The sequence below is a fragment of the Halictus rubicundus genome, chromosome 12 (genome assembly GCF_050948215.1).
Source record: "Halictus rubicundus isolate RS-2024b chromosome 12, iyHalRubi1_principal, whole genome shotgun sequence".
Taxonomy (NCBI): domain Eukaryota; kingdom Metazoa; phylum Arthropoda; class Insecta; order Hymenoptera; family Halictidae; genus Halictus; species Halictus rubicundus.
This window is the reverse complement of record NC_135160.1, coordinates 11,522,532-11,545,719: the sequence shown is the minus strand read 5'-3', so window position 1 is coordinate 11,545,719 and position 23,188 is coordinate 11,522,532. Positions and strand designations below refer to the sequence as shown.

The 23,188-nt window shown below is 44.0% G+C and overlaps 3 protein-coding genes and 1 non-coding gene across 5 annotated transcripts; 2 read left to right on the top strand and 2 right to left on the bottom strand.

Moving 5' to 3' along the window:
* Positions 1–1,030: 1,030 nt before the first annotated feature.
* Positions 1,031–9,425, bottom strand: LOC143359619 (uncharacterized). Of its 2 annotated transcripts, XM_076797667.1 has the most exons (6): positions 8,893–9,425; positions 7,451–7,496; positions 5,820–6,050; positions 2,350–5,197; positions 1,753–1,987; positions 1,650–1,665 (listed from the first exon to the last, which is right to left on the bottom strand). In XM_076797667.1, the coding sequence occupies exons 1-6, from the start codon at positions 8,947–8,949 to the stop codon at positions 1,657–1,659; spliced, it is 3,426 nt and encodes a 1,141-aa protein (XP_076653782.1). In that variant the 5' UTR covers positions 8,950–9,425; the 3' UTR covers positions 1,650–1,656. The 2 variants fall into 2 exon arrangements, with proteins under 2 accessions (XP_076653781.1, XP_076653782.1); XM_076797666.1 differs by having other exon boundaries at positions 1,031–1,987.
* A 1,675-nt stretch (positions 9,426–11,100) lies between these two features.
* LOC143359565 (uncharacterized) lies at positions 11,101–12,975 on the top strand. Its single transcript, XM_076797571.1, has 6 exons — positions 11,101–11,501; positions 11,585–11,741; positions 11,821–11,874; positions 11,945–12,079; positions 12,144–12,360; positions 12,429–12,975. Exons 2-6 carry the CDS (start codon positions 11,632–11,634, stop codon positions 12,972–12,974), a joined length of 1,062 nt encoding a protein of 353 aa, XP_076653686.1. The 5' UTR covers positions 11,101–11,501; positions 11,585–11,631; the 3' UTR covers position 12,975.
* A 341-nt stretch (positions 12,976–13,316) lies between these two features.
* On the bottom strand, positions 13,317–14,425 carry LOC143359566 (uncharacterized). The gene is made up of 4 exons (XM_076797572.1): positions 14,306–14,425; positions 14,001–14,239; positions 13,764–13,915; positions 13,317–13,678 (listed from the first exon to the last, which is right to left on the bottom strand). The coding sequence occupies exons 1-4, from the start codon at positions 14,328–14,330 to the stop codon at positions 13,408–13,410; spliced, it is 687 nt and encodes a 228-aa protein (XP_076653687.1). The 5' UTR covers positions 14,331–14,425; the 3' UTR covers positions 13,317–13,407.
* Positions 14,426–16,769: 2,344 nt separating this feature from the next.
* Positions 16,770–16,842, top strand: Trnam-cau (transfer RNA methionine (anticodon CAU)). The gene has a single exon. It is a non-coding gene; the product is annotated as a tRNA-Met (tRNA).
* Positions 16,843–23,188: the final 6,346 nt, after the last annotated feature.

Here is a 23,188-nt window from a genome sequence, read left to right as displayed (position 1 = left end):
AAGACCATTGACGGCTATATTACGTTACACCTTAGCCTTTAGAAAATAACTAGTAAGTTTGAAAAACCCTGTGAATGCTTTGCAACTGACTACTTTCATTGCGTCTCTTTCGCTCTCTTCTCCCTCTTTCTCTTTCTATCTTTCTGTTCGGTCAGAATGCAAATAGAATGATGTCTCGTGTCAGACAGTACATGTATATAAACACAGAGCCGCGAATTGCATTCCCTAAACCCCGCTGTACAGTACCCTAGAGTTTCTTTTTTTTTTTTTGTTTTAGAAGTATACCCATATAAAATAAAACATATCCAAAAAACGATATATACTCGTACAAAGAGTGCACGATGCACACGCTTCTTTCGCTTCTTTCCTACTCTCTCCTCACCCCCCACCCCCTCCACTTATCTCCCTCTCTATCTCTTTACCTCTCTTTTGTTTTATCCTAGGGCAGGATTCTCTTACTCTACAAACTATTACAGTTTCTTTTCTTATTGAGCACATTTTAGAAATTGTTTGAGTCGTTGTAGGAAGTGTTTCGATTATTGACTTCATTTCGACTATACGCTAGAACCTAGACTTTGACTCGCCGCCCGCCCCCTCCCCACTCGGACGAAAATTGTCCTCGAGCGGACTCGGGTTCTGATCGATTGTGCGGATTCAAATGTCTATCCTGCGTTTGAGAAGAAGACTTCGCTGCGACAGATATGAAAGAAAGTTCGAGAGACGACTACGTGTATAGCTCAGTATGGTTCCAAATGCGGATCTTGGACCGTTTAAGATCGTGTCCTCAGTCTGACGGAATGACGCGCGTACATGCAACTTGTTCCATCGGACTCGAGCACCTCAAACAACTTACTACACGTCAACAGTAGAAACAAATATCAGAGGAGAAAACCATGCTCGAGGAACGTACACTGCGGCGGTCAAACGGTTATTCTCAAGATCACGCGGAGAGGTCATGATATCTGAATCTTTGGATTCCTATTGACCTCTTCACCTTGACTTGACAATAACAAAAATGGAACAACCATTGAACAAAACATTAATCACCTTGAAATCTCGAAGAACATGACACTTGCGGGAGAATTTTAGTAAACGTTTACATCAAAGAAACCTGCGTTTCGACGTCCTTGACCTTGGCTATCATGAACACTCTACAGAGTATGCTCTCCAAGCAGTTTTAGCCATCAGACTCGACATAAAGATTTCGAATAGATTTCATTAAGAAACAACGAACGACGGCAAGAACTCCTTGGAATTCGCTCAGCACGTGTCAAGGTCAAGATGATTGAAACTGCCCACCTTGAAGTAATTTTACTAAAAGTTTGTTTGGCCTCACATTTTCCTCCGACATTTTTGTCCATTATTTGTAACAAGAGACACTTGAGATGCTCTAGTCAGCTGAAACAGCCTGCACGTAATATAATATATATTTATATTTATATATCTATGTTTGCGAGCTGAATAAATGCATCTGTGTTTGGAATGCATGGTTGCCTGCTGATACGCTAGATACCCGCGTATAGTGTAAACGGTCACGATGCCCGGATTCGATCGTTTCTAGACACGCGAGAATAGAACACGCTCTCGCTGGTTTTGTTTGGAATTCCTAGGAACTTGAAGTTTTCCGCTCTCTTCCCAAACAATGTTGCCGTGTATTCAAGCTTCCTGGAAAGAAGTCAACCAAGACACGTGAGACCCACGGCGGCCGTGCACGCGGTCCACGTTGATGTCCCATCAACCGGTGCTACTTACGTCGGGAAACAAAAAGTGTTCGCGGGTCGGTTGCGGTTGCTCGAACGGCGAGCTGCTCATGTACCCGGGCGACGGAGACTCGCTTTTCTCGAGCACCGGCGTGATGTTCGCGTAGTTCGCGGCCGGCGTGGTCAACGTGGTTCTTCCTTGTTCGACGAGAATGCTCCTGTCTATCTTGTAGTACTCCTTCCCGCTGCGGGGTCGCAGCGTCGTCGCCACTGCTCTGCCACCCAGTCTGCATCAACAAATACACGACAAGTGGTTAGAAAAAGTTCGTTTCCTGGACCAAAAACTAAAATCTCAAATTTCTACCATCAGACTTTGCACTGTCCGCTGCTAGAAGGAAGCTAGCTAGCTGAACAACTTGCTTAGGCTAACAACAAGGGTTACCAGACGATATGTATTCCCCGCTAAATGTGGCCCAATTCTCCTCTGAGGAGAATACGTGACGTAACATTACTCGGGTAATACCGCTGCTAGTGGCTGCTAGCCAACCACAGTCACGTATTCTCATCGTGCAGAGAGTCGTTAAAGACTTCTTCCGGCAACTCTGCTAACAACGAAATTTAGAGGGTGTTCCAACCCTGGAAACTATACCTAAGACTGTCCGGAGTGTCGGAGGACGAATGGGACGACAGCGACAGCGTCTCAATGTAATCGGACATGTCGGAAGTCCCGCTGCTGGTGCTCCTCGAGTCGATGTAAGGAGTGCTGGACACTTCTCCGGGGCTGTTGAACCCTTTCGCACCCTTCGGCAGACAGGTGGGTATATCGGCTTCCGCCGAAGACGATTTCGTCGGTATCTTGATCTTCTGGAACTGGAAGGAGAGCTCTCGTAGCGGGTCGCTGGACTTGGACTTCCTGGGCAGGCTGCTATGGTAACACGTGGGCGGTGGACTCTTCCGGTAGATGGAGAGGACGTTCTGTTTCCTCGCGGAGGTCGACGGGGCCAGGGACAACTCGAACTCGACGAACTCGGCGGTTCTATGACTGAGGGAGCCGGTCGAGACGCCGGAGTCGTTGCTGCTGGAAGAGTCTCTGTTGTGGCCAGTCTTGGATGGCACCGAGGAGGACCGTCTGATCTTGATGAAAGACGGCTGAGGCGAGGCTATCGACATCTGCTCGCTGTCCGGGTTCATCTTCGTCTCCGAGTTGACGCAGGAGGTGTGGCTGTCCGCTTGCACCAGCGCGGCCTTGTCCGCCTCGCTGGAGCACTTGTGAATCGTCAGCGTCGACGGGAACGTGTGATTCTCGTCGTCGAGGTAGTGAGCGGACTCCGCCGAGTACGATCGCTTCCTCAGCAGCAAGCTGATGTTCCCGCTGGACTCGGTACCGTTGCCGTCGAGGTAACGTCGTCGCAGATACGGGCTAGCCAACATGGCAGATCCAGGAACACGGAACTCGGAGTCTGATCTTTTCTTTCCGCCGTCGGCCGCCATCGCCGACCCGGACAACGCGGGGTTGCTCGAGCTCTTGATGCCGCTGCAGATCCTCGAGAGTATCTCCTTCGAGCAAGCGTTGTGCGCCGGTTGCATCGGTAAATAGCCCGGGAACGGTTTCTTCGGCGATTGCTTTTCAGGGTCCATCACCAGGTAATCGTTCTCTCTGTCCTTCACGTGGCCGCACTTCTGGCAGATCTTGGACTCCTCTGCAGGCGGCGGCTCGGCCGTCTCATCCTTGATCTGATCGGCGAACTTCTCGATCTCCTCCTGGGATATTCCGCTTTTGGTCAGGAGGTCCTTGCTGTTCTCGTAGTGCTCCAACGATTGCGTGAAGTCGATATTGGCGTAATTCGCTTGTTTAGCCTCGGGCTGAGTGTCGATCACCGGCTCGACGTTCTCGTAGTTGTTGGTCCTGCTCTCCTGGAGGCAGTCGCAGTTGTCCTTCGACTTCTCGTCTCGGACGTTCTCGGACTTGTTCGCCCTTTTGGCAGTCGCGTAGATCGCGATTTCCCCGCTCGCGTTCACCACAGGCATCTTACCCTCTCCAGAGAGCTTGACAGGGTGCACGGTCACTCCCGTAGGCTCGATCCCTGCCCCCCTCCTGCAGTACGGCAGCACGAAGCCGGCCCAGCTCATCATGTTCTGACAGGGACAGCCCGACGACCTGGGCGACTGAACGGTCAGCTTAGCCGGGCAGCCGCATTGCTGCAGAACCACGGCTTGAGGTGTTTGCGGAGTGTCGTAATTCGGATAGGTTTTCGGCAGTGCGAGACACTCCTTGATCTTCCTCGGCGTGTCGTAATACTGGCCGGGTTGTGGCGCCTGTTCGAGCAGCATGTGATGAGCCAGTATCGTCTTCGGTATATCGTAGTTCTCGTACGGTCCCGCGGTAACGGCAGCTGCGTTGTTGGCGGCAGTGATTCGAGTGACCAGCTGCTGTTTCCGCGAGTGCACGCAAATCGGCTCGTTTGGCAGTGGCATCGGCGGTTTTTTCAGCTTCTTTGCGGCAGTGGTTTGGGACGGTTTCGGAGGTCTGGGTGGCAACGCGCTGTTGCTGTTGCCGTTGCTGTTACTGTTGCTGCTGCTGCTGCTACTGGGGCTGGGCGACACGCGCTGCGCCGAGCTCGTTGGTTGCCCGTTCTTTGTCGTCTGCGAACAATGGCATTCCACCTGCTGCTGGGGTGGCGGCTGCTGGGTCTGCTGGGAGCCGGAATAGTCGCTGTCGTGGCTGCTGCTGCTGCAAGAGGACAACGACAACCGGTCCAGTGTTCGCGCTTGCAAATGGCAGCCGAGATTGTTGACGGTTCCGCCGGCGGGGCTGCTGACACTGCTGGCGCCGGTGGTGGTGGCTAGCGTCGACGATTTCGAAACGGTGCCTAGCTTGCTGATGCAACTGGCGCATCGCTCCAGAGCGGACGTCCCTTGACGCGTCAGGGAACAGCTGCGCCAATCCCCTGGCTGGTCGGGCAACTCCGACACGGAGATCGTGTCTCTGCTACTGTAATCCCTGTCGAGCTCCGTCTGCTGCCTGCTGCTCTCCGTCGACGACCAATAGGGCGAGCTCTCGTTCTTGCAGCTGTCGCACTGCTCCTCGTACGTGGACGAGTACACCGCCGAGGGGAAGAAATCGCTCGCTCTGGTCTCCGAGCGGGAGAACTGACGGCGAGGGCTGTCCTGTAATATCTGCATGCGACTCAACGGCCGCTTCTTCGCCAGCTTACCCTCCGCCGCGAGTTCCAACATCTTCACAATGTCCTCGCCTTGATCCGTGATCAACACGTGCAAACCCTCCCCCCGGCCGCATCTCGAGCCACCCTCGAAACAGAACCGACCCTCCACCACACCGTAACGACGTAGGTGACCGATCTCCCAGATACCGACCAATCGTGGCGGTATGCCGACCGTGATGCAGAAACGACGGTCCTGGATGTGCAAATGCGCCGGACCGTTCGTCATCTTCGCCTTCGACGGCACCGTCGAGATCAGGATCAGGTACTGCTGGTCTGAACAAAAATTAAGAAGGTCAGGGATGTTATATGTACAGCGTTGTCGGGGTTGATCACCCTGCGAGATGCGACTCTACCGGTTCTTTTATAAGGGATCAACCCCCCTTTGTCCGACTTTTGTTCGACGATAGTATACACACAGGTTCATAATGATATGCAGTCAGTCCAGAAAAAATCTCCATAGGCTCTTTAAAGTAGAACAACCTGTTTCAATTTTGTTCACGCGACTCGAGCAACTTTGAGGTGTTAGAAGAATTAGGTTGTGTTGCGGATTTAGCATTAGGAACCTGCATTGTACTCTCCCATGTAATAGAGAAAAATCTTTTTAATGATTTAGTGAAACGTTATCGTGTCCCAAAAACCCACTCGATAGTCTTGATCGCTTGCTTCACCTGCCTTCCTGCCTGCCTGCCTTTAATATTGTATAATCTTTCTTTATTACAGTTTTAAAGAGGAACCAGAATTTTATAGTGAAACGCTTTTTAATGATTTAGAAAAATAAAATCCTAGATGATCGAAGAATGAAGATTTAGGGAAAGAAATTCAGAAGGAATGAGGCATCGTCCTTGCAGGAATAATCGATGGTTCGATGTGTTGTGTGTTGAAGAAGAGGACGAACCTTCGCCAAGGTTGTTGGAGATCTTGACTTGCCATTGGATCAGCCGTTCTCGGGTGTCGAACGCCAAAACGACCGTAACGTCCTGACATATTATAGCGATAGTGTTCGACTCCTTGTCGAGGGTGAAACCGCTTTCCACACCGAGAAAGTGTTGCAAGCTTAAGGAAGCTTTCGTTTGGCCTTGCTTGTATCGATCCTTGCTATCTCCGTACAGTTGTAAATGGAGACAATCTGGAATCGATTGGATCGTTAAAATCCGGCGGTGTGAGCGTTCGATTGTTACTTGAAAATTATTCAGCGGATCCGCTACCGCGAGAAGCGCTCGTCGACGCTGGATTTCGTACAGACCGAGCCAAAATTCAATAATGAATAATGTATGAACTTTTCAAACGTGTAAATTGTATTTCAACGGATTATCATCACTTTATTAATTATATATGAACTTCAGATTCAAAAAAATGAGCTGAAACGTGCAAATGAATGGCTCGTCGCAGAATCCGCTTGCTTAATGTACATGTTCGATTAATTTCCGAATTATAAAAGCAAACGGACCTGCAATTTGGAAAATAAATATACACTGTTTGTACTCGTTGTATCTTTGTGAAATTCACCGCGGCGAATCTACGAACTATAAGAAAAACATTGATTCAATAATAAGTGAATTATCTGAATTTTAGCCCATACTGTATAAAATTAGTATAGAACACTAAAAAATAATAGACCAAGGGATCTGATGATTCGATGCATTTACGACCAAGGTGTAATTCGAAACAATGAAAAGGTAAAAAGAAAATTTTGAAATACAGATATTTTTCTTCCAACTGCAGCGAAATGTTTATTTTGCAGAAAGACCGGCGGTTCGGCGATAATTTAATTCGACTACGGTTTGAAAAATAATCAAAGATCCCGTAGTTTGTTAACTCGATAAATATTCGTGGACTGGTTCGTCCGTGTATTATTTATTCGTGAATGAAAGGAAAATGTTTTCACGGGACGCTATTAATACAGTCATTCGGAGGTGGAAAGCGAACGAAATCCATTTAGACCCTTCTATGTACTCTTAACTAATTCTCCCTACGGAAAATTTACGAGCTACTGGTGTCCCCAACTTCTAAAATATCCTCAAGTTACAAGGGCCCAGGTATTAATGGTTATTGCCAGAGGCAAAGCTCTTCTTGGAAAATTTTTTGTTTCTTCAGCCAGTCAATCTGTAACAGATGTGCCAGCTGCCACCCTAGGAGGGTCCATAGGGAGGGATTTTTCATGCTGATAACAAGTAAGGAAATTCTTTCAAGAGATTACAGGCTAAGAATGTGCTAGGAAATAGAATTGCTTTGCTTTGCCTTGCACCACCGAACTGTAAATGTTGCAACATCTGCCTCCTTCCTTGATAATGAACATAATTTATCATCAGACCCTTGGTCAATATTAACTGCACCATGGATAAGATAAAGAGACTGGGAAATTTATTATCGGGATGCATGTTGCACACACTGTGAATCATGACTGCATCTTTCATAATTGAGCCAGTGTTCTCTCTCTCTCTCTAACGAAAGACATTAAAATACTACAGTTTCCTGTGCTTATTGTACTATAAAATTGATTTATAGGAGCATAGAAAAGACAATTACCTGCAACCGGTGACAGTTTCCTCATAACACACCACCGTGATTTCCACTGCAAGGTAAACAAAGAGGTTTGACAAGGTTCCCAGTTAATTTCATCTTAAGAAAGTACATGTAGTTATATTGTAATGGATACGTTTAAATGCTCCCACCAGAGTTTGCTATCAATAACAAACACAGCCGGATACATTATGCTCATTTACATAAAGAGCCTCGCATAGGGAAACATTGCACATGTGTATTACATATTTGTTCGAATCCATTTAGCCTGTCTGCACCCCTCCAAGATCAAAGTGAAAGAGTCCTCTACCCCTTTCTGATTTGAATGACTTCTTCTCTGACCCCAATGTAAATAGAAGAAAATGACCTAGCTTCTTTTTATGACCTCGTGCCTCCTCATTCCTTTCCCATTAACTTCCTCGAGCTTTCAACAAACTACTTAATCGTTGGGGCCCGCATTGAAATCAGATTGAGACACCTTCGTTGGACTCTTTCGCCATGGGCAAAAAAAGAAGTTGGCCATTGTATTTAAATTTGAATGGACCCGGTGTACGGATGCCTGAATGACATTCATCGGACACATTCAAACTGTATCAATAGAATATAATAATGATGTGCATTCGATTATTGTTAACATTCAAGCCAGAGCATTTCCAACTTTGAAACGGTGCAACTATAATTTACATTTTTATTTCAGACGCAAAAGGAATTTTCAAAACATTATTATTACTAGATTGTGGAGTTTTTATGCAGATTTTACAAAAGTTAAATGAAATTGCTTCCTCCGATATTTGTTAATATTTTCTTTGCATTTCTAAATTTTGTACACAGTATAAGCCCACAAAGATTCGTAATCTAATTATTACCAATTAGTGTCACATAATATTTTTATCCAGTTGAACGAACTATAATCACAACTAATAAGATCCCCTCTTAAATTATTGCTTTTTATTACTTAACGATAAAGACATTCAAAAAGATATTCAAGGAATTTTAATTATCATAGCAGTGGTACAAATCAATTAAGGCCACATCTGTTGAGGTGAGTCCCACATATACAATACATGCGTGTGTTAAGCGTGCACGTTAGCCTAAGCTGCTCTGAACATTGAACAACAATTATCGTTTCTTTTATTATTCTGTCGTGCTCAAGCGACTCTGAGAGGTGACTATTGCACGAGCACGAGTTTCAAGCCGACGAGAATTTATCCGTCAGCGGACAAAATCCTTTACGCTCGCAGCAGAAGCTTAGAGAAAAATAATTTGAAGCGGCGTTCGATAAATCGACAGAGGGGTGGGGGGCGGGAGGAGAGGAAAAAAGATCGGGCGGTATTATTTTGACGGGTACCGAGCCGAGCAATTATCCGATTTATGTTAATTGGTCGGCCGGATCCAGGGACGGGGGAAAAGGTAGTTAACAGAGAATTCGATCGGGGTTCTCTACTCACTTTTTTACCGTCGCGAAATTTCACGTTCCCCTCGATAATACAATTATTATCCACCATTGTAGAAGGCCGCTGCTGCTGCTACACTGCTTTTAGGTGTTTTTCTCATCACTACGCGAGAGCACTCGGTGTGTTTAATCAACGCTGCACATATCGGGATGAACCGTAGAAGCACAGAGAACGCTCAAGAACACGCACCGTGAACGACAGAGCGTTTTTCCCGGGCCGCGCGAATATTTTCCCCGCACCGAACAACAACCATGGGCTCGGCCATTCGTCTCTTTCACGAATCACGCGGCAACAATCCATACTCCGCACCGTCCGCGGCGAGCATCCATCTTGACAATCTTGGCTTGCTGCGTGCACTGCTCTGCGGTCCTGCTCCCTTTCGAGAGCGTATTCTGCACATTATCCATTCCCCTGCACTTCGACCCACTGGCGTAACACCTAACTTTTTTCCACCACCCACGAGATATATTCCTCGCCCGGCCCGGCCGGGGACGCGCCTATGCACCCCAAAGCCACCGTTTACAACGCGTCGCGTCGTTTCTCGGCATTAGCAATTAGTAATTAGACTTAGCAATAATATTCCTAATATTCCTATTCTAAAGATTTCTGAATGAACTGTTGAATATTTCAGTAGCGATCTCACTTGTGAACCAACAATTCACCTCCAGTCGACTAAAAGGTCTCTAAGCTCGAGAGAATCGTGGAAATCCTATTCTTCACTCTTTTTCATTAGGATTCTTGACTTTCCTAGGTAATGCAAAAGTATAAATTAAAAAAAAAAGCATATATATAAAGTGCCAAAAATAGCCTTAATATACCATGGTTCTTCGAATATGACAATACATTATATTTTGAATATTTTTATTTCTGTAGCCCCTGGCATACCATGACCGGTCAGACAACTTGTATTACTGGATACTATTAAAAGGGGTTGGACGCTAGTTCCATATTACCACCGTTTTATAGCGTTTGTCATGTTTCATAAGGTAACGGAACATCCATAGTTGTCTTTATGATTTATGGATGTACCATGTACCATGTGTAGAGATGGCGTTCAAAATCACTCGCGGTGATTTATCACAGTGATCGCAGAATCACGATCACGGTCGTGATTATTTCACGACCACGAATATAGAACGAATGTCGCAATAAATCTTTATGTTGTTATTCAACGAACACACTGTGGAGAAATTTACACATCTTTATTTACTAATAACACATTTATATATTACATGCGTATAAATTAATAACAATACATTTATAAAAGATAAAATCATTGGAAACTTGATTGTTTTACAGTTCAAGATATAATTTTCAAGGAAGTATAATTGCAATTTAGAACGGGAACTTCCAGTCTAGAATTTAAATTCAATAGGACACCGGAGATTTGAGTTACTTATAAAAACTTAGTTATGGAAGAATCAAATTCAAATAGAATGATTTCTATCCTTAATTACTCATTGTTCTTATACAAAAGTTTACCATCCAGAATTTGCTGAAAGCTCATGGTTGACTTCAAGCTCATCTACTCTTTCAACGAATATTTCTGATTGTACTTTTGAATGACGAGCATATGTTGCAAGGAAGGGTGTTTCTTAAAGATTCCGTATGTTGAATATTCAATTGACTCTCTAGACTTTGGAATCTTCCGTCTGTGTTATCAGGAAATGAATCTGTACATCCAACAGCAACGTTTTCCTTATCATTCCTATTCAGAAACTCCGAATCCTGAAATTTTGAATTTTCCACCATTGGTTGTTCTAATTTACAAGTTTCTGCTTGAATTTCTTTATCCAACATTATTTTAGCATTTGTCTCTGTTTCTTTGGAAATGTCAGCTTGCGAGATCGTAATTTGTGGTATAGACAACAATTCCATTACATATGTTAATATTGATTTCCACTTGCTTAGATCTTCTTCTGTGTTTACTAAATTTTCCAGTTTGCATTTGAAATGCATAAGTTCGTTTCTATCGGTGTACAACATTTCAGACAAACGATGTTTCGCGTTCAGACCATTCTCAGGTACTATTATTTCTGTACTTTCCAAATTATCACATAATCTTTTCATACATTCATTTTCTTCTACCGTTTTAGGTCCTAGACATTTCAAATGTCTCTCATCTAGAGAACATGTATTTTTTTAAAGCAGTTTCGCACTGGGAATTTTACAACAGTTTGCAGAATTTTTATTAGCGATATTCAGGCTCGCATATTTAACAGTTTTGCATTTGCTAGGTGAGATTTTGTCCTAATTTTTTATCTATGTTTTTAGCAGAATAAATGGGAACTGCACTTTTCTTGACAAGAGGTATATTTTCCTTCAACACATCGAGTTTCGAATGATTAGTTGCATCCTTATCTTCTTTGAATGTTTGTTGACTGTTTGAAGCAGAATGTGCCTTAATTGTTGTCATATTTGATTAATTTTAATAGAAATCAATGCCTGTGTTATAACGTAAAAATTGCACGTACTGTCACTGTATGAAGTCACTTGAACGTTCTCTTAGTCTGGGATTATATGAGCCTTTAAATGACGGACGTCCTTCGTTGTTGTTCGTTTAAATTACAAAAACGTAAACATAAACAAATTTAAGCGCGAAGGTAGTGCGCGTGGAATGATTCAAATTTGGCAGCATTGGCAGTTAAACTATATATATATGTAAATAATGTCCATGTGTCCACAGGAAAACATAACCTATATCGATACATTTGAATTTATAGTCTAATCACCATGAATACACCGATATTAACGAAACAACAGCAGAAACACAGTCTGTCAGCGAAAAAGACACCTGCCAAAGGATTGCGAAACGTTCTAGCACAACCGCAAGACAATTTTTGGTAGGTCTCTGTTTAATAATAATGACATTTCACATAAATAAATTGTCGTAAGTAATTAGTCACGAATTACATTCTGTAGGCCGATTGTAAGAGAAGCACAGAAATGTTCGCAATTGGAGCAGCTTTTAAGAAAGTAAGTTAAAGAAGGTATACATATAATGTATATTAAACAATTACAGAAAATTGTAATCGATTAATTGTAGATTGATGCCAGCTATAAAACGTCCAAGCCGTACGATTCCTTGGTCTCAGCTGAAAGAAATGAGCAAAGAGGAGCGAAGTAAAGTCAAGCTGGAAGCACTTCAGAAGCAAGAACATGTTCCTGATACTGAAATATTGTAACTACTTGTTTTGAATGTATCAAGCAATATTTCATCATTTTTATACTGTTCCTACTTTTAGAAATTCAGTTGTCCTGGGTTTGAATGCTATTACAAGATCATTGGAGAAAAATATTGTCTCCTGTGTGTTAATGGATGCTGGTATTGACCCGCAGCTTTTAGTGAAACATATTATTATGATGGCACAGAATAAGAAGATACCCATAGTGATATTACCCAACTTTAAAACCACGGTATTAAATGCTATTGGGTTTGCATCTGCTGCATGTGCTCTTAAGGTACAAACAATTAATTATCTAGTTAATATTCTATTCATTCTATGACATTTATATTGTTTTATTTCCAGCATATTGTTGCAAAGTCACCAGAGCATCACTTTCATCAACTCTATACGAAAATATGCGATGTTTTCAAAGATATACCTTTACCAAAAAATTCTCTTCAATTATTTAAGAATTCTGAAGAACCCTTGGATGAGACAATAGCCGAAGAAGGCATGATAAGTTTGGAGAATGAGCCAGAGGTAGATGCTTCTGAATCTATTAAATTCACGTTATCCACGGATGTATATAAGTACAGGTCTTCACGCAAGGAGAGAGCATTTATTCCTCCAAATGCAACAATTAGTTCCAACAATAAGTCAACCACACAACAAACGGAGACCAATGATTTTATTTCCCTAAGCAATTACGATTCCGACGAGTACGACACGAGTATTAAGAAACACATGCGATATATAAATATTCATAAAAATACAAATAACAGACGAAAAGATTACAATTTAAACAAAAATGTTGCAAACATTACCTATTTACCATTGAAAGTAAAACGATTGCAAGGTAACAGCAATCGCGTGAAAGCTACGAAAGTATCAAAACAGAAAAAAAAGTAATCAAGTAATATTAATGTATTTGTATCTCAGAAATTGGAGCTAATAATTTTTATTTTGAATTACAATAAATACGAAATATGTAAATACAATTGTACAAGACCGTATCATTTATATAAAATGTACATAAATGTAAGAATACAGAATGCAAGTTTTTTTATACATATGAATACATTATATACAAAACTTATATAACCACAATTGAACTAAGTCTTTGTCCATGACCTTTGTAGCCTCCGTTTCTTATGACAGAACTAATATCAGTGTGGAAGTGTCAGTCTTTTCGACGTAATGATTTTTACTCTATTTACCATAAAACATTTTTATGAACAGGTTGTCACTCGCATATAAAATCTTTATATTTTGTAAATGCAAAATGAACATTACAGTGTTAATCTCACGTATGTATATTTGATACACCTAAGTAACTATAGTATCATACAGGTAACGTAGAATTCACAGAAGACTTGAACATTCTTGTGAAAAACATTAAACCCTTGGTACCTCCAGGTATGTGACTCACTAAGAATGACAACATAGCTATCAGTTGTAGGACAGCGCACAGTACTGTTAAAGGCGTAGACTGTAAATGGAGAGCGAAATAAAGTGTCCCAATTAGTGTGGCGAAATAGGACACTGTGAAACATCTCCTTTCAGCAGTAAATAAGGATTTGATATAACTTAGAGGGCCCAGCAGAAAGCAGAAACTACAAAATACATTTGATTGGAAATTAGTTAAACGTTTCTGTTGTTACACTCAATTATTTCGATTGGTCTAAATGTTGCGCATACCTTGAAAGAAAGAATACACTTCCTAGTGTGTACAGGAGCGCAAATTTCCTAGCTTTGAGCAATAGAACCGGTATATAGATCGCTGACAGACAGAAACAAAGTATACCCATGCCGAAACATACAACGAATGCGATCAATCTTTGCATCCGTGACTGTCAACAAAGAAGTTTATCATTTATTTATACACTATCAAACGAATATTTGACGTTTAAGGTTACGTCTAGGAAGTATACTAACCATACTAGGGCAACATTCCTTCTGTGTCCCTTGTATCCAGCCTGCTTCTTCCGCTTCCCCATCGCCATTTCTTCCGAACCATTTTCCAATGTTCGTTTTTGGTAATGTCACCGATGGCACCGTGATTTTATATTGTTTATCATTTTTATTGCTCAGGAGATATTCGTTCAGCTCTTTGTTGAGTTCGGCCATTTTGACACGTCGCCATGCTTTATGTTTACACATTCTAATTGAAATATCTATACATATTGCAGACGTTAGTGTCTGTACAATTAAACGAAGGTGTGTAACATCAAATAAATTACCATAATTAAATATCAGACTATACATTATTCATGATTCCTATATCCGCTTGCACATCAGTTCCATATTTCGAAACATTACAAGCCCTCCTTTCAACTCCTATTTTCATTTAGTGAAAAAGGATGTGTATAATTTACAAAAAGATATTATATGCACGGAGCAAATGATTATCCGTTTTGGCAGCAAGGAATAATGTAAATCAACGCAAGAATCATTTACTCCGTAACATTTAAAAATGGCGCCATTTGTGACAAGTAGCGCCTCTTGTGGCAATATTCCGAAGCTCAGACAAGGAGTCCGTACAGCGCCAATTGACGTAGTGGCAAAACGCTCAAACTGTTAACGAAATGTTACCGACAGTGGTAATTGGTGAATGATAACAGCGCCTCTTGTGGCAATATTCCGAAGCTCAGACAAGGGGTCCGTACAGCGCCAATTGACATAGCGGCAAAACGCTCAAACTGTTAGACAAATGTTACCGACAGTGGTAATTGGGTGAATGATAACAGCGCCTCTTGTGGCAATATACCGAAGCTCAGACAAGGGGTCCGTACAGCGCCAATTGACGTAGCGGCAAAACGCTCAAACTGTTAGACAAATGTTACCGACAGTGGTAATTGGGTGAATGATAACAGCGCCTCTTGTGGCAATATTCCGAAGCTCAGACAAGGGGTCCGTACAGCGCCAATTGACGTAGCGGCAAAACGCTCAAACTGTTAGACAAATGTTACCGACAGTGGTAATTGGGTGAATGATAACAGCGCCTCCTGTGGCAATAATCCGAAGTTCGATCAAGGGGTCCGTACAACGCCAATTGACGTAGCGGCAAAACGCCCAAACTGCTAGATTTACATTGGTCCATGCTTAGAGGTCTCTATTTCCCGTGTAATAAACAAATTTGAGTAGTGTTAAATACACGGGTACCCGTGTATATTAATTTCACGTATATTCGTGTATTTACATTGGCAATTGTATTTTAATCCACGGTGACGTAACAGTTGACCGTCAATTTACTGCTGTCTCGCTTGGGTCTGACCTCTAACATCAACAGTCCAAAAGAATCCGATCAAAAAACAAAAACAAATCAGCTGCTGGGACTCGAACTAGCCGAACGGATCCCGCTTATGAAAATACTCGAATATCCGTGTATGTACACGCAGAATAGAATGCATAATCACACGTGTATTAAGAACACGGATATTTAATTAGCGAATACACGGTTCACGGATTCCATTTATACGTGTCCTTTCAGTACACGTCCAAAATCGTACATAGAATCTAGTGAACTCTAAGTCCACACGGTCAGAAGGGAACGAATCATTTGTACTGTACAGCCGTTGCAAGGGCCGAAATCGATACAATAACAGTTCCCATCCCTGTGCGTTGGTGAATGCGGACCAGACTACCAGGGTACCTAGAAAACTCACCCTTCGTCCAGGGTGGAAGTCCTGCTCTAGCGAGTCCTGTTATCCTGGTAGTTCAGGCATCCGTCTCCGCAACATTATAGATTTCGACGTCGATGATTCCCCTTGTACATGTATCGACAATTACGAGGGATGTCGGAGCACGTGCAATAGGTTGGAAATAAAATCTCTAGTCACTACTGTCCGACAAATTACAGTTCTAAGAAAAAGTAGTAAGAAAATACCTAGCTGGACAAAGGGATGCAAATTGCCCTTCAGCCAATTTTAACCGAAAATTACTGTAATTGATCACTAGACTGCGGATATTTCTGCGAATGTATATTTTTATTTGTATAGATCCTCAAAGTCTCGTCATCCTTTTGTACGATGCATATTTTGTCATCTTTTTATTATGATTGTGGCGGCCCGCGCAAAGAGCACGCCGACCACCGACAACATACAATGTATACGCGGCGGCGACCGTCCTCGGAAAGCCGCAGCGAAACACGTGAAGATCGGCTTCGGGGACGGTCGCCATCTGCTAAACAATCGACTGACGCGAGGGAGAATCGGTCGGTCAAAGGCATGCGATCGACACTCGCTCGCGAACGTCGGTATAGGACGGTTGACGGTCCACCGACGAATAAAGACGAATACCCGCGAACACTCCCACATGATTATACTCGATGTAAGCATCGCCCCAAGGGTTCACTTTTGAGGTATTGTGAAATTTTTAGCTAGTTTGGTGAAAATCTACTATTATCACGTTGGACAGTTAGATTGTAAGTAACGTTGAATCATATTTATAAAATACAGAAAGTATTTATTTTATTTAAAATGGAAATGGATATTAATTACAGGAATGAATTCCATAACTGCTCGGAATGTGGCGACATCTAGGGTTTTACACTTGATGGAGAACCTATGCATTTATCAACCGTATTTACGGTAGAATCATTGTGCGAATATAATTTTTCAGAGAGAATTTAATCGCATATTTCTGTATTTATCAGTGTACGATAAACTCTGACATTAATAAATGGATAGAAAAATTGTTAGCATGGCCTCGGTAGCGCAGTAGGCAGCGCGTAAGTCTCATAATCTTAAGGTCGTGAGTTCGATCCTCACCCGGGGCAGTTTCTTTTTGCAATTTCAAATACATTCATCCCTGTTTTTCTTATAATACGGATAAAAGTATCTCGTTCAACACACAGCAACGCTAATTACAGAGTTTCAAGTATCGTATCTATTTTTAGCAACTGTTTCGCTATCACGCTCGCGAATAAGCAGCTACGATGACAACGCCGCGAAAATACCAGCGCACCAGGCTGGGTGGGAAGGCAGAAGTCGGTTTTCACGGACGGGAAAAGAGAACAGGAGACAATTATGCAAATGTAACGCGCGCTGGAGGGACTCGAAGCATCTTGGAATTGAAACGTGGAAGTTAAAACGAGTTGTGAATTGTTTGCTGCCCTTTAGCGATACCGCAATTTGCAAGCAAACAGCCCATTAAGCCGGAGCGCTGCCTTTCCACAGCGATAGATAGGTGTTGCGACCCTTCCGCGGCGAATAAATCCACGGGAAAGGCGTCGTGCGGGTCCACGACATTTAAACCGCTCGTGCTCAACGAGGGAAAACAATGGAAAGACACGGTGACACAGAGGTAGTGCTGCGGAAAGAGGAAGAGACGTTTTCGGTCTCCTGTTTCCCATTCGAAATGCTTTTCCATTTTCTGAAATGCAGGTAAAATGAGGAACACATTCGTAATTTTACTCAACACGTTTCAGAACGATAGAGAACTATACATTGATGAACGAAACGCAACAATCAGGAGAGAATAAGAAGGAGACGAGAGCTCTACTTTCCCTAAAATCAAATTTGAATGTCTCATTTTTCTTTTTTATTTATTTAGTTATTTGTTTAGCTTACTTGTACGTGCGTGGATGGAAGAGATCACTAAACCCGACTTTTCTCACGTCTGTCACTCCTGCTTGGTTACTTGGTTAGCTTGACTCACACGTCATGAAAAAAAACAAGCATTGGTAAACGCTTTACTAACACTTAGCGTACGTTCCGCATAAAAGGTATTAATACCCGATCCGCCGATAGTGCGTTAAAAGGTAATTAGTAAAGGGTGAGGTGTTTTGATGAGCGGTAGAACGGCTGGACAACTTGTTGGTAACCGTAACTTGTATTTTAGTTAGAACGACTGTACAACGGTGAAGCTTATGCGAGAACTGGCTGAAGACTAAGAACAAGAACGGAAAGATGCTTCTAAAGGATGTGAAAGTTAGGAGGTGGTAAGGAATAGTGGGAGAAACTTGGGGGTGAGCTGTAGAAATGGTCCAGATGCTGTCATTGTTAATGTTATGGCGCCGGAAAGAGTCCCGTCGCTTCGGGCTCGAGGGCCTTCGACTCTTAGGCTAATTTATTGCCTCCAGTCGGGTGGTCGAAGTGTTTGGGACTCGGTGTCAAATTCCAGACGCACTTTCGTGGGTCTCGCGTTACGTTGCGTCTCAACATTACTAATCTAAATTTTCGATTCTGTGAACAATATCAGTAGATCTTGAATATAAATTTTTCCGAAGAAAGACGATCGAGAGCAATTATTTCTTGAGCAGCGCACGTCGGAGAAGCGAGGAACGGAGATCGTTGAATAGCACGGAATACTTGCAATTTCCTGTTCTTCTTTTTCGGATTACAGTAACCCGAAACAAAAATGGGTGAAATAATTGAGGGTAGCGGCAGGGTAAAGTGGAAGTCTACGAGGAGCGGGGACGATTTCACGGGATAAAGGATGTTTCTACGATGAATGACAGTGTCGGTCGCGGATGGAATCGTCGGCGGATAGTCTGGGATGTAAACGAACCTCTCCGCGGTTTCCTCAGTCCGTTCGCGCTTATCGTATTTTCAGGGTGATTATACGTCCGTGGAGAGTCGTGGCAGAAAACGAGAGAGAGAGAGAGAGAGAGAGAGAGAGAGAGAGAGAGAGAGAGGGTGAGAGAAGGATGAGAAGATCCACACGATTTTTCGCGGGTTATTTTATGCGGCCGCTATTGCATCCGTTACGTATAAATGCAGAGACGCGGCCCGGTTCGCAGGTGCACAGCAGGCTCGTTGCAAGCGCGGTTGATTCCGCGTTGATTCAGGCTGTATTCAGTGCATCGAGCCCCGCGAATGAAAAGGCGTTCCGCTTTCTGAATATATTCCAATTAAAAAGTCGGAGCTTCGTTACACTCGGCCCGGCCCTCGCCGTGCCCTGCGCCCTGCGCCTTGCACCCTTCACCCCTCCCATACCTTCCATCTTTCTCTTCCGCTCTTTCTCGCTCTTTTTCCTACCCGTCCCTCCACGCCCCTCTACGCCCTTCCTCCTCCCCGCGATTTCGTCTTTCCCTTCACACGTCCACGTACACACGCGCATTCAGCTACCCTTCCTCTTCCTTTCACTTCTGCTTTTTACCTTCCACCAACGGAGCCGCGATCCCTTTTCGCGTACCGCCGTGCAGTCAGCCATCATTCCCTCCCTCTCCCGCCCGCCCTCCTCCAGTTTCTCCAGCAATTACTCCGCCGCTTTTTTCCCCCCTCCAGGAATTAGAATTACATCGGTGGTCCGTCTTCCTTCTCGTCCTTTCGCTGCCTCCCTTCGATCCTCTATGATCGATGCTCTCTGGGATCCTCAAGGGCACCGGGGATCGTCACCGATCTTACGATAAAACTACTGTTCGATTTTCGTTCTTCCGGTCCTCTGCAGCATGCGGCACTGATTTGTGTGCAGCACTAATATTGCTAATCGCTACACGTTAATATTGCAAATGGGTTGTGATCGAATGTACACGGTATTTAAACTGAAACTGTTCTTTATTCTTAGCTTCGACCGACTGCGGATGGAAAACCGTCGGAACCCCGAAAGGAAACTCTCCCATCTCAACACCCTGCACACGGTTGCAGAGGAATGCAAGGGATCCCTCCGGGGACGAGCATACATTGTCAGTTTGTATGGTCGGCGTTATGTCGTGATATGTACAGATATTACAATAACTTCTTGACGATTTCGACGTTATCGTACCTAATAATCCGTAACTAATTTTGAAATGTTTCTTAGAGTCAGCACAACGTACCGACGCCGTTGCCGAGCGGTACCAGCTGCGCCAATACTTTATTAACACTTTAACTGCCAAACTAGAAACCTCAAAAATTTCCATAAAAAGTAAGCTATTCAATGAAATAAAAATTGAAATTATTAAATGTATGATATTGAGTGGTCCTCCAACTTTCTCCAATTTTACAGATCCTAATCGAATTTGGTACAATGAATATATTAACGTAAAAATTCATTTTAAAACCTGGACAAATAATTCCGTCACCCACATATGGGTGACGTGGCAGTTAACGTGTAGAATTCCGACCGAGGTTTCCTCAGTGATCGCATCCGGATTTTCGCAGTCGTCGCGCCGATCTCGAAGGACGCGAAAGGAGGATGCGTGCACCAGGCACCCCGTCAAGTGTTTAACGACGCCGCCTCTCGGAGGGTAGCGGAGGGAGAGACGGCCGAAGAGGGATAAGAAGGCGCGTGTCCAAGTGCCAACACGACTTACGCACGTATGCACGCGCGCACACGATCCATCCGCCCGGCGACAATGCGCACGTGGCCGAGTACACGCGACAAGCCACTCGTGTCCCAGGATATCTCGTTCGAGTCCTTGACTCTTCGACGAGTGGATCCACCGGGGGTACATCGATCCAAGCTGATCGGGGGGCGGGACCGGGCGCAGAACCTAGTCATTCACGGGCAAAACGCGGCCGTTTACACGATCAAAGCGTCCTCGACTTCGCAAACGAGGAAACACTACAAGGACATGTGTCTTACCTTCTGCTGCGGCGGGAAAGAGAGTTGATCTTGATCGGCAGCCATCACAGATGAGACATTCCAAACGATTTTTTAAGCCAACAGCAGTCTCATTGTGAAATCGTTCTCCTTTCAGCGAATTTTTTAATTGTAGGGACCTCTGGATGTGAGAAGGAGTCGGATCAGTACTGTGTGGAGGAGAATGAAACTGCACGATGCTGTATTTCGTCAGAAATTACTGCGACGAGTGCGTCCTCGAGAGAAGAAAGATGGAAGAAGAAAGAAGAAGACTATACGCCACTATAGTGGCTTCCGTGGAAAGCATAAGTTTGAACTATTTAGTTTATAACTAATTAGTTTGACCACGCCGTAAGATGAAACTCAGCCCATTCGGTCGCTTATCGCTCTGTGTTTGTACAACACACCGCGAAGAGTATAAACATGTCCGCGGCACGAACTGATGGGACGATACTTGGTAGGGATCCTCGTGAAGGACTGATCTAAACAATGAAATGTTGTTTTTCATGGCAACACATCGAGGTAGAAAGATGTATCCGTCGCGTATGGTACCGATTCCCGTAACGAAATCGCGGGGTCAAGAACGCGTTAAAACACGAAATTAGAAGCAAGGAAGAGCGAGGACAATGCTCGTCCGCCGCGGAATTATTACGAATATTACGCGATTCATTATGCCGAAGTAATTACGCGCGAGGGAGGCCCGCTCGTTTCCTCCTCGCGAGTGAAAGCGAAATAATGGAGTTGCCGAGGGTCGCAAGAATTTCTCCTAGGTTTCACGCTCGGCAACACCGTGTCTGTCCTCTTTCTTCCTTTTCGCGATTCGAGGAACGAGCGCGGAGCGTTCTCCTGCTTTATTTCATCCTGAATGAGCTCGAAAGGAGTGTCTCTCCCCGCTCCTCTTGGAGCGAGGCTCGCGAGTTCACGACGCCGCGTATAATAATGCGTTCCTCCGAGCAGAACGCGGGTTCTTTCGCGCGGCTTCAACACGCCGACGAGTCGCGGCGATTCGCGATAAGTGGTATTAAAAGAACGGGATCGATCGTTCTTCTTTTTTCCTTTTCCTCTCGGCCGGAAAACATAATATAGCAACTCGAGTAACTCGGGGACGGGTTTCGCGTGTATCGCGTCTTCGCGAGCGTTCGACGAGATGTCAAAGAGAGTGATCTCGTCGGCTGGAAAAGCCGATGATGCTGGAGCCGAATCGCGAGACACTCGTGCCGATCGAAAATTTTCAGAGAAACTCAATTTCCCGTGGCTGATGCACTCTCTCCTCGAGACCCTTCTGCCTCTCTCTCTTCTCGTATCGGCGAACGCGAGCCAAAGGAAAGTGATTAACGGTGTCGTTACCCGGAGATTGTTTCCGCGTGTCTCGCGTAATGTAGACTAATCATCCGTGTAACGAGATCGTACACTTCTCTCTCCTGCAGAGCTGCTCCTCTTCGTTGCTCTGTCTCTCTTTCTCTATCTCTCTCTCTCTCTTCTTCTTCTTTTTTTCTATCTCTCCTAGTCCAATTAACGGGGAGAGTTTGCCCGCGCCGCGAAAAAATCATCCGCGACAATCGGAACCGTTTCTCCGTGGATATCGGCCGCTCTCCTCTCCTCTCGTTCCATCTCCACATGTTTCTCTTTCCTGTCGATTCCGTTCAATTAAATCCGCCAGCCAATTCCAGCCACGAGTGGCACCGGCACTCGACTTGTATCGGTTTCAGCCAATTACTTTCTGCCGGGGCTCGCGGATCGCTGTTTCTGGCCACGTGCCCATTGTCACGCGTGGATTCGCATCCCCGGCCCGCCACTCGTTACTATCGTTGTCCGGTCGGACCAAAAATCTCCGTCCGCTTTTTCGCTTTCTCTTTTTTTTTTGCGGTCTGCATCCGTCTACAATCAACGCTGCCCGAAAATGGCGAAGCTCCCGGCAACATAAATCGGACGCTCAGCGCTGCAGTGTCGTCTCGATAAACGTCGCTGTAGTTCGGAGAGAGTTTTCACTGAAAAAGTTTTGCAAATTGTCAGAAATAAACTCGTTCGTGGTCTATTCCCTTGACACTTTCAGTGGCAAGCCGGCAGCCTCAAGAGTTCCATAAAATCGAAGTAAATTCAATGAAATGAAAATTGATGTGTTAAAACATGTGATCCTAACAGCTAGATTGAACACGTTAAAGTAAATTCAACGACATAAAAATTGACATGTTAAAACATATGATCCTAGCAGCTAGATTGAACACGTTAAAGTAAATTCAACGACATAAAAATTGACATGTTAAAACATATGATCCTAGCAGCTAGATTGAACACGTTAAAGTAAATTCAACGACATAAAAATTGACATGTTAAAACATATGATCCTAGCAGCTAGATTGAACACGTTAAAGTAAATTCAACGACATAAAAATTGATATGTTAAAACATATGATCCTAGCAGCTAGATCGAACACGTTAATGCAAAAATTCACTTGTAAGTCTAGGTAAACAAAATTCTGTCTTCCACTTCTCGTAGACGCTAAATGAAATGCTGAACGAAGGGCGACAGTTACCGAGGCATGCCTGCACTCAGGTGCGGCCCTGGTTGGTTAAACAAAGATACAAAACGAAGGGGAAAAAGCCTAATTTGGATGGCC

What these genes read in the sequence shown, in the direction of transcription:
- LOC143359619 (XM_076797666.1), bottom strand. Translation starts at nt 8,949, where the DNA reads ATGGTGGATAATAATTGTATTATCGAGGGGAACGTGAAATTTCGCGAC. An exon ending in GAAACTGTCACCGGTTGCAG is followed by an intron (nt 6,051 to 7,450) that starts GTAATTGTCTTT and finishes AATCGATTCCAG; the next exon opens with ATTGTCTCCATTTACAACTG. An exon ending in GACACTCCGGACAGTCTTAG is followed by an intron (nt 1,988 to 2,349) that starts GTATAGTTTCCA and finishes TTGTTGATGCAG; the next exon opens with ACTGGGTGGCAGAGCAGTGG.
- LOC143359565 (XM_076797571.1), top strand. Translation starts at nt 11,632, where the DNA reads ATGAATACACCGATATTAACGAAACAACAGCAGAAACACAGTCTGTCA. An exon ending in CAACCGCAAGACAATTTTTG is followed by an intron (nt 11,742 to 11,820) that starts GTAGGTCTCTGT and finishes TACATTCTGTAG; the next exon opens with GCCGATTGTAAGAGAAGCAC. An exon ending in CTGCTGCATGTGCTCTTAAG is followed by an intron (nt 12,361 to 12,428) that starts GTACAAACAATT and finishes TTTTATTTCCAG; the next exon opens with CATATTGTTGCAAAGTCACC.
- LOC143359566 (XM_076797572.1), bottom strand. Translation starts at nt 14,330, where the DNA reads ATGTATAGTCTGATATTTAATTATG. An exon ending in TAGTCTGATATTTAATTATG is followed by an intron (nt 14,240 to 14,305) that starts GTAATTTATTTG and finishes CAATATGTATAG; the next exon opens with ATATTTCAATTAGAATGTGT. An exon ending in AGGAATGTTGCCCTAGTATG is followed by an intron (nt 13,916 to 14,000) that starts GTTAGTATACTT and finishes CTTTGTTGACAG; the next exon opens with TCACGGATGCAAAGATTGAT.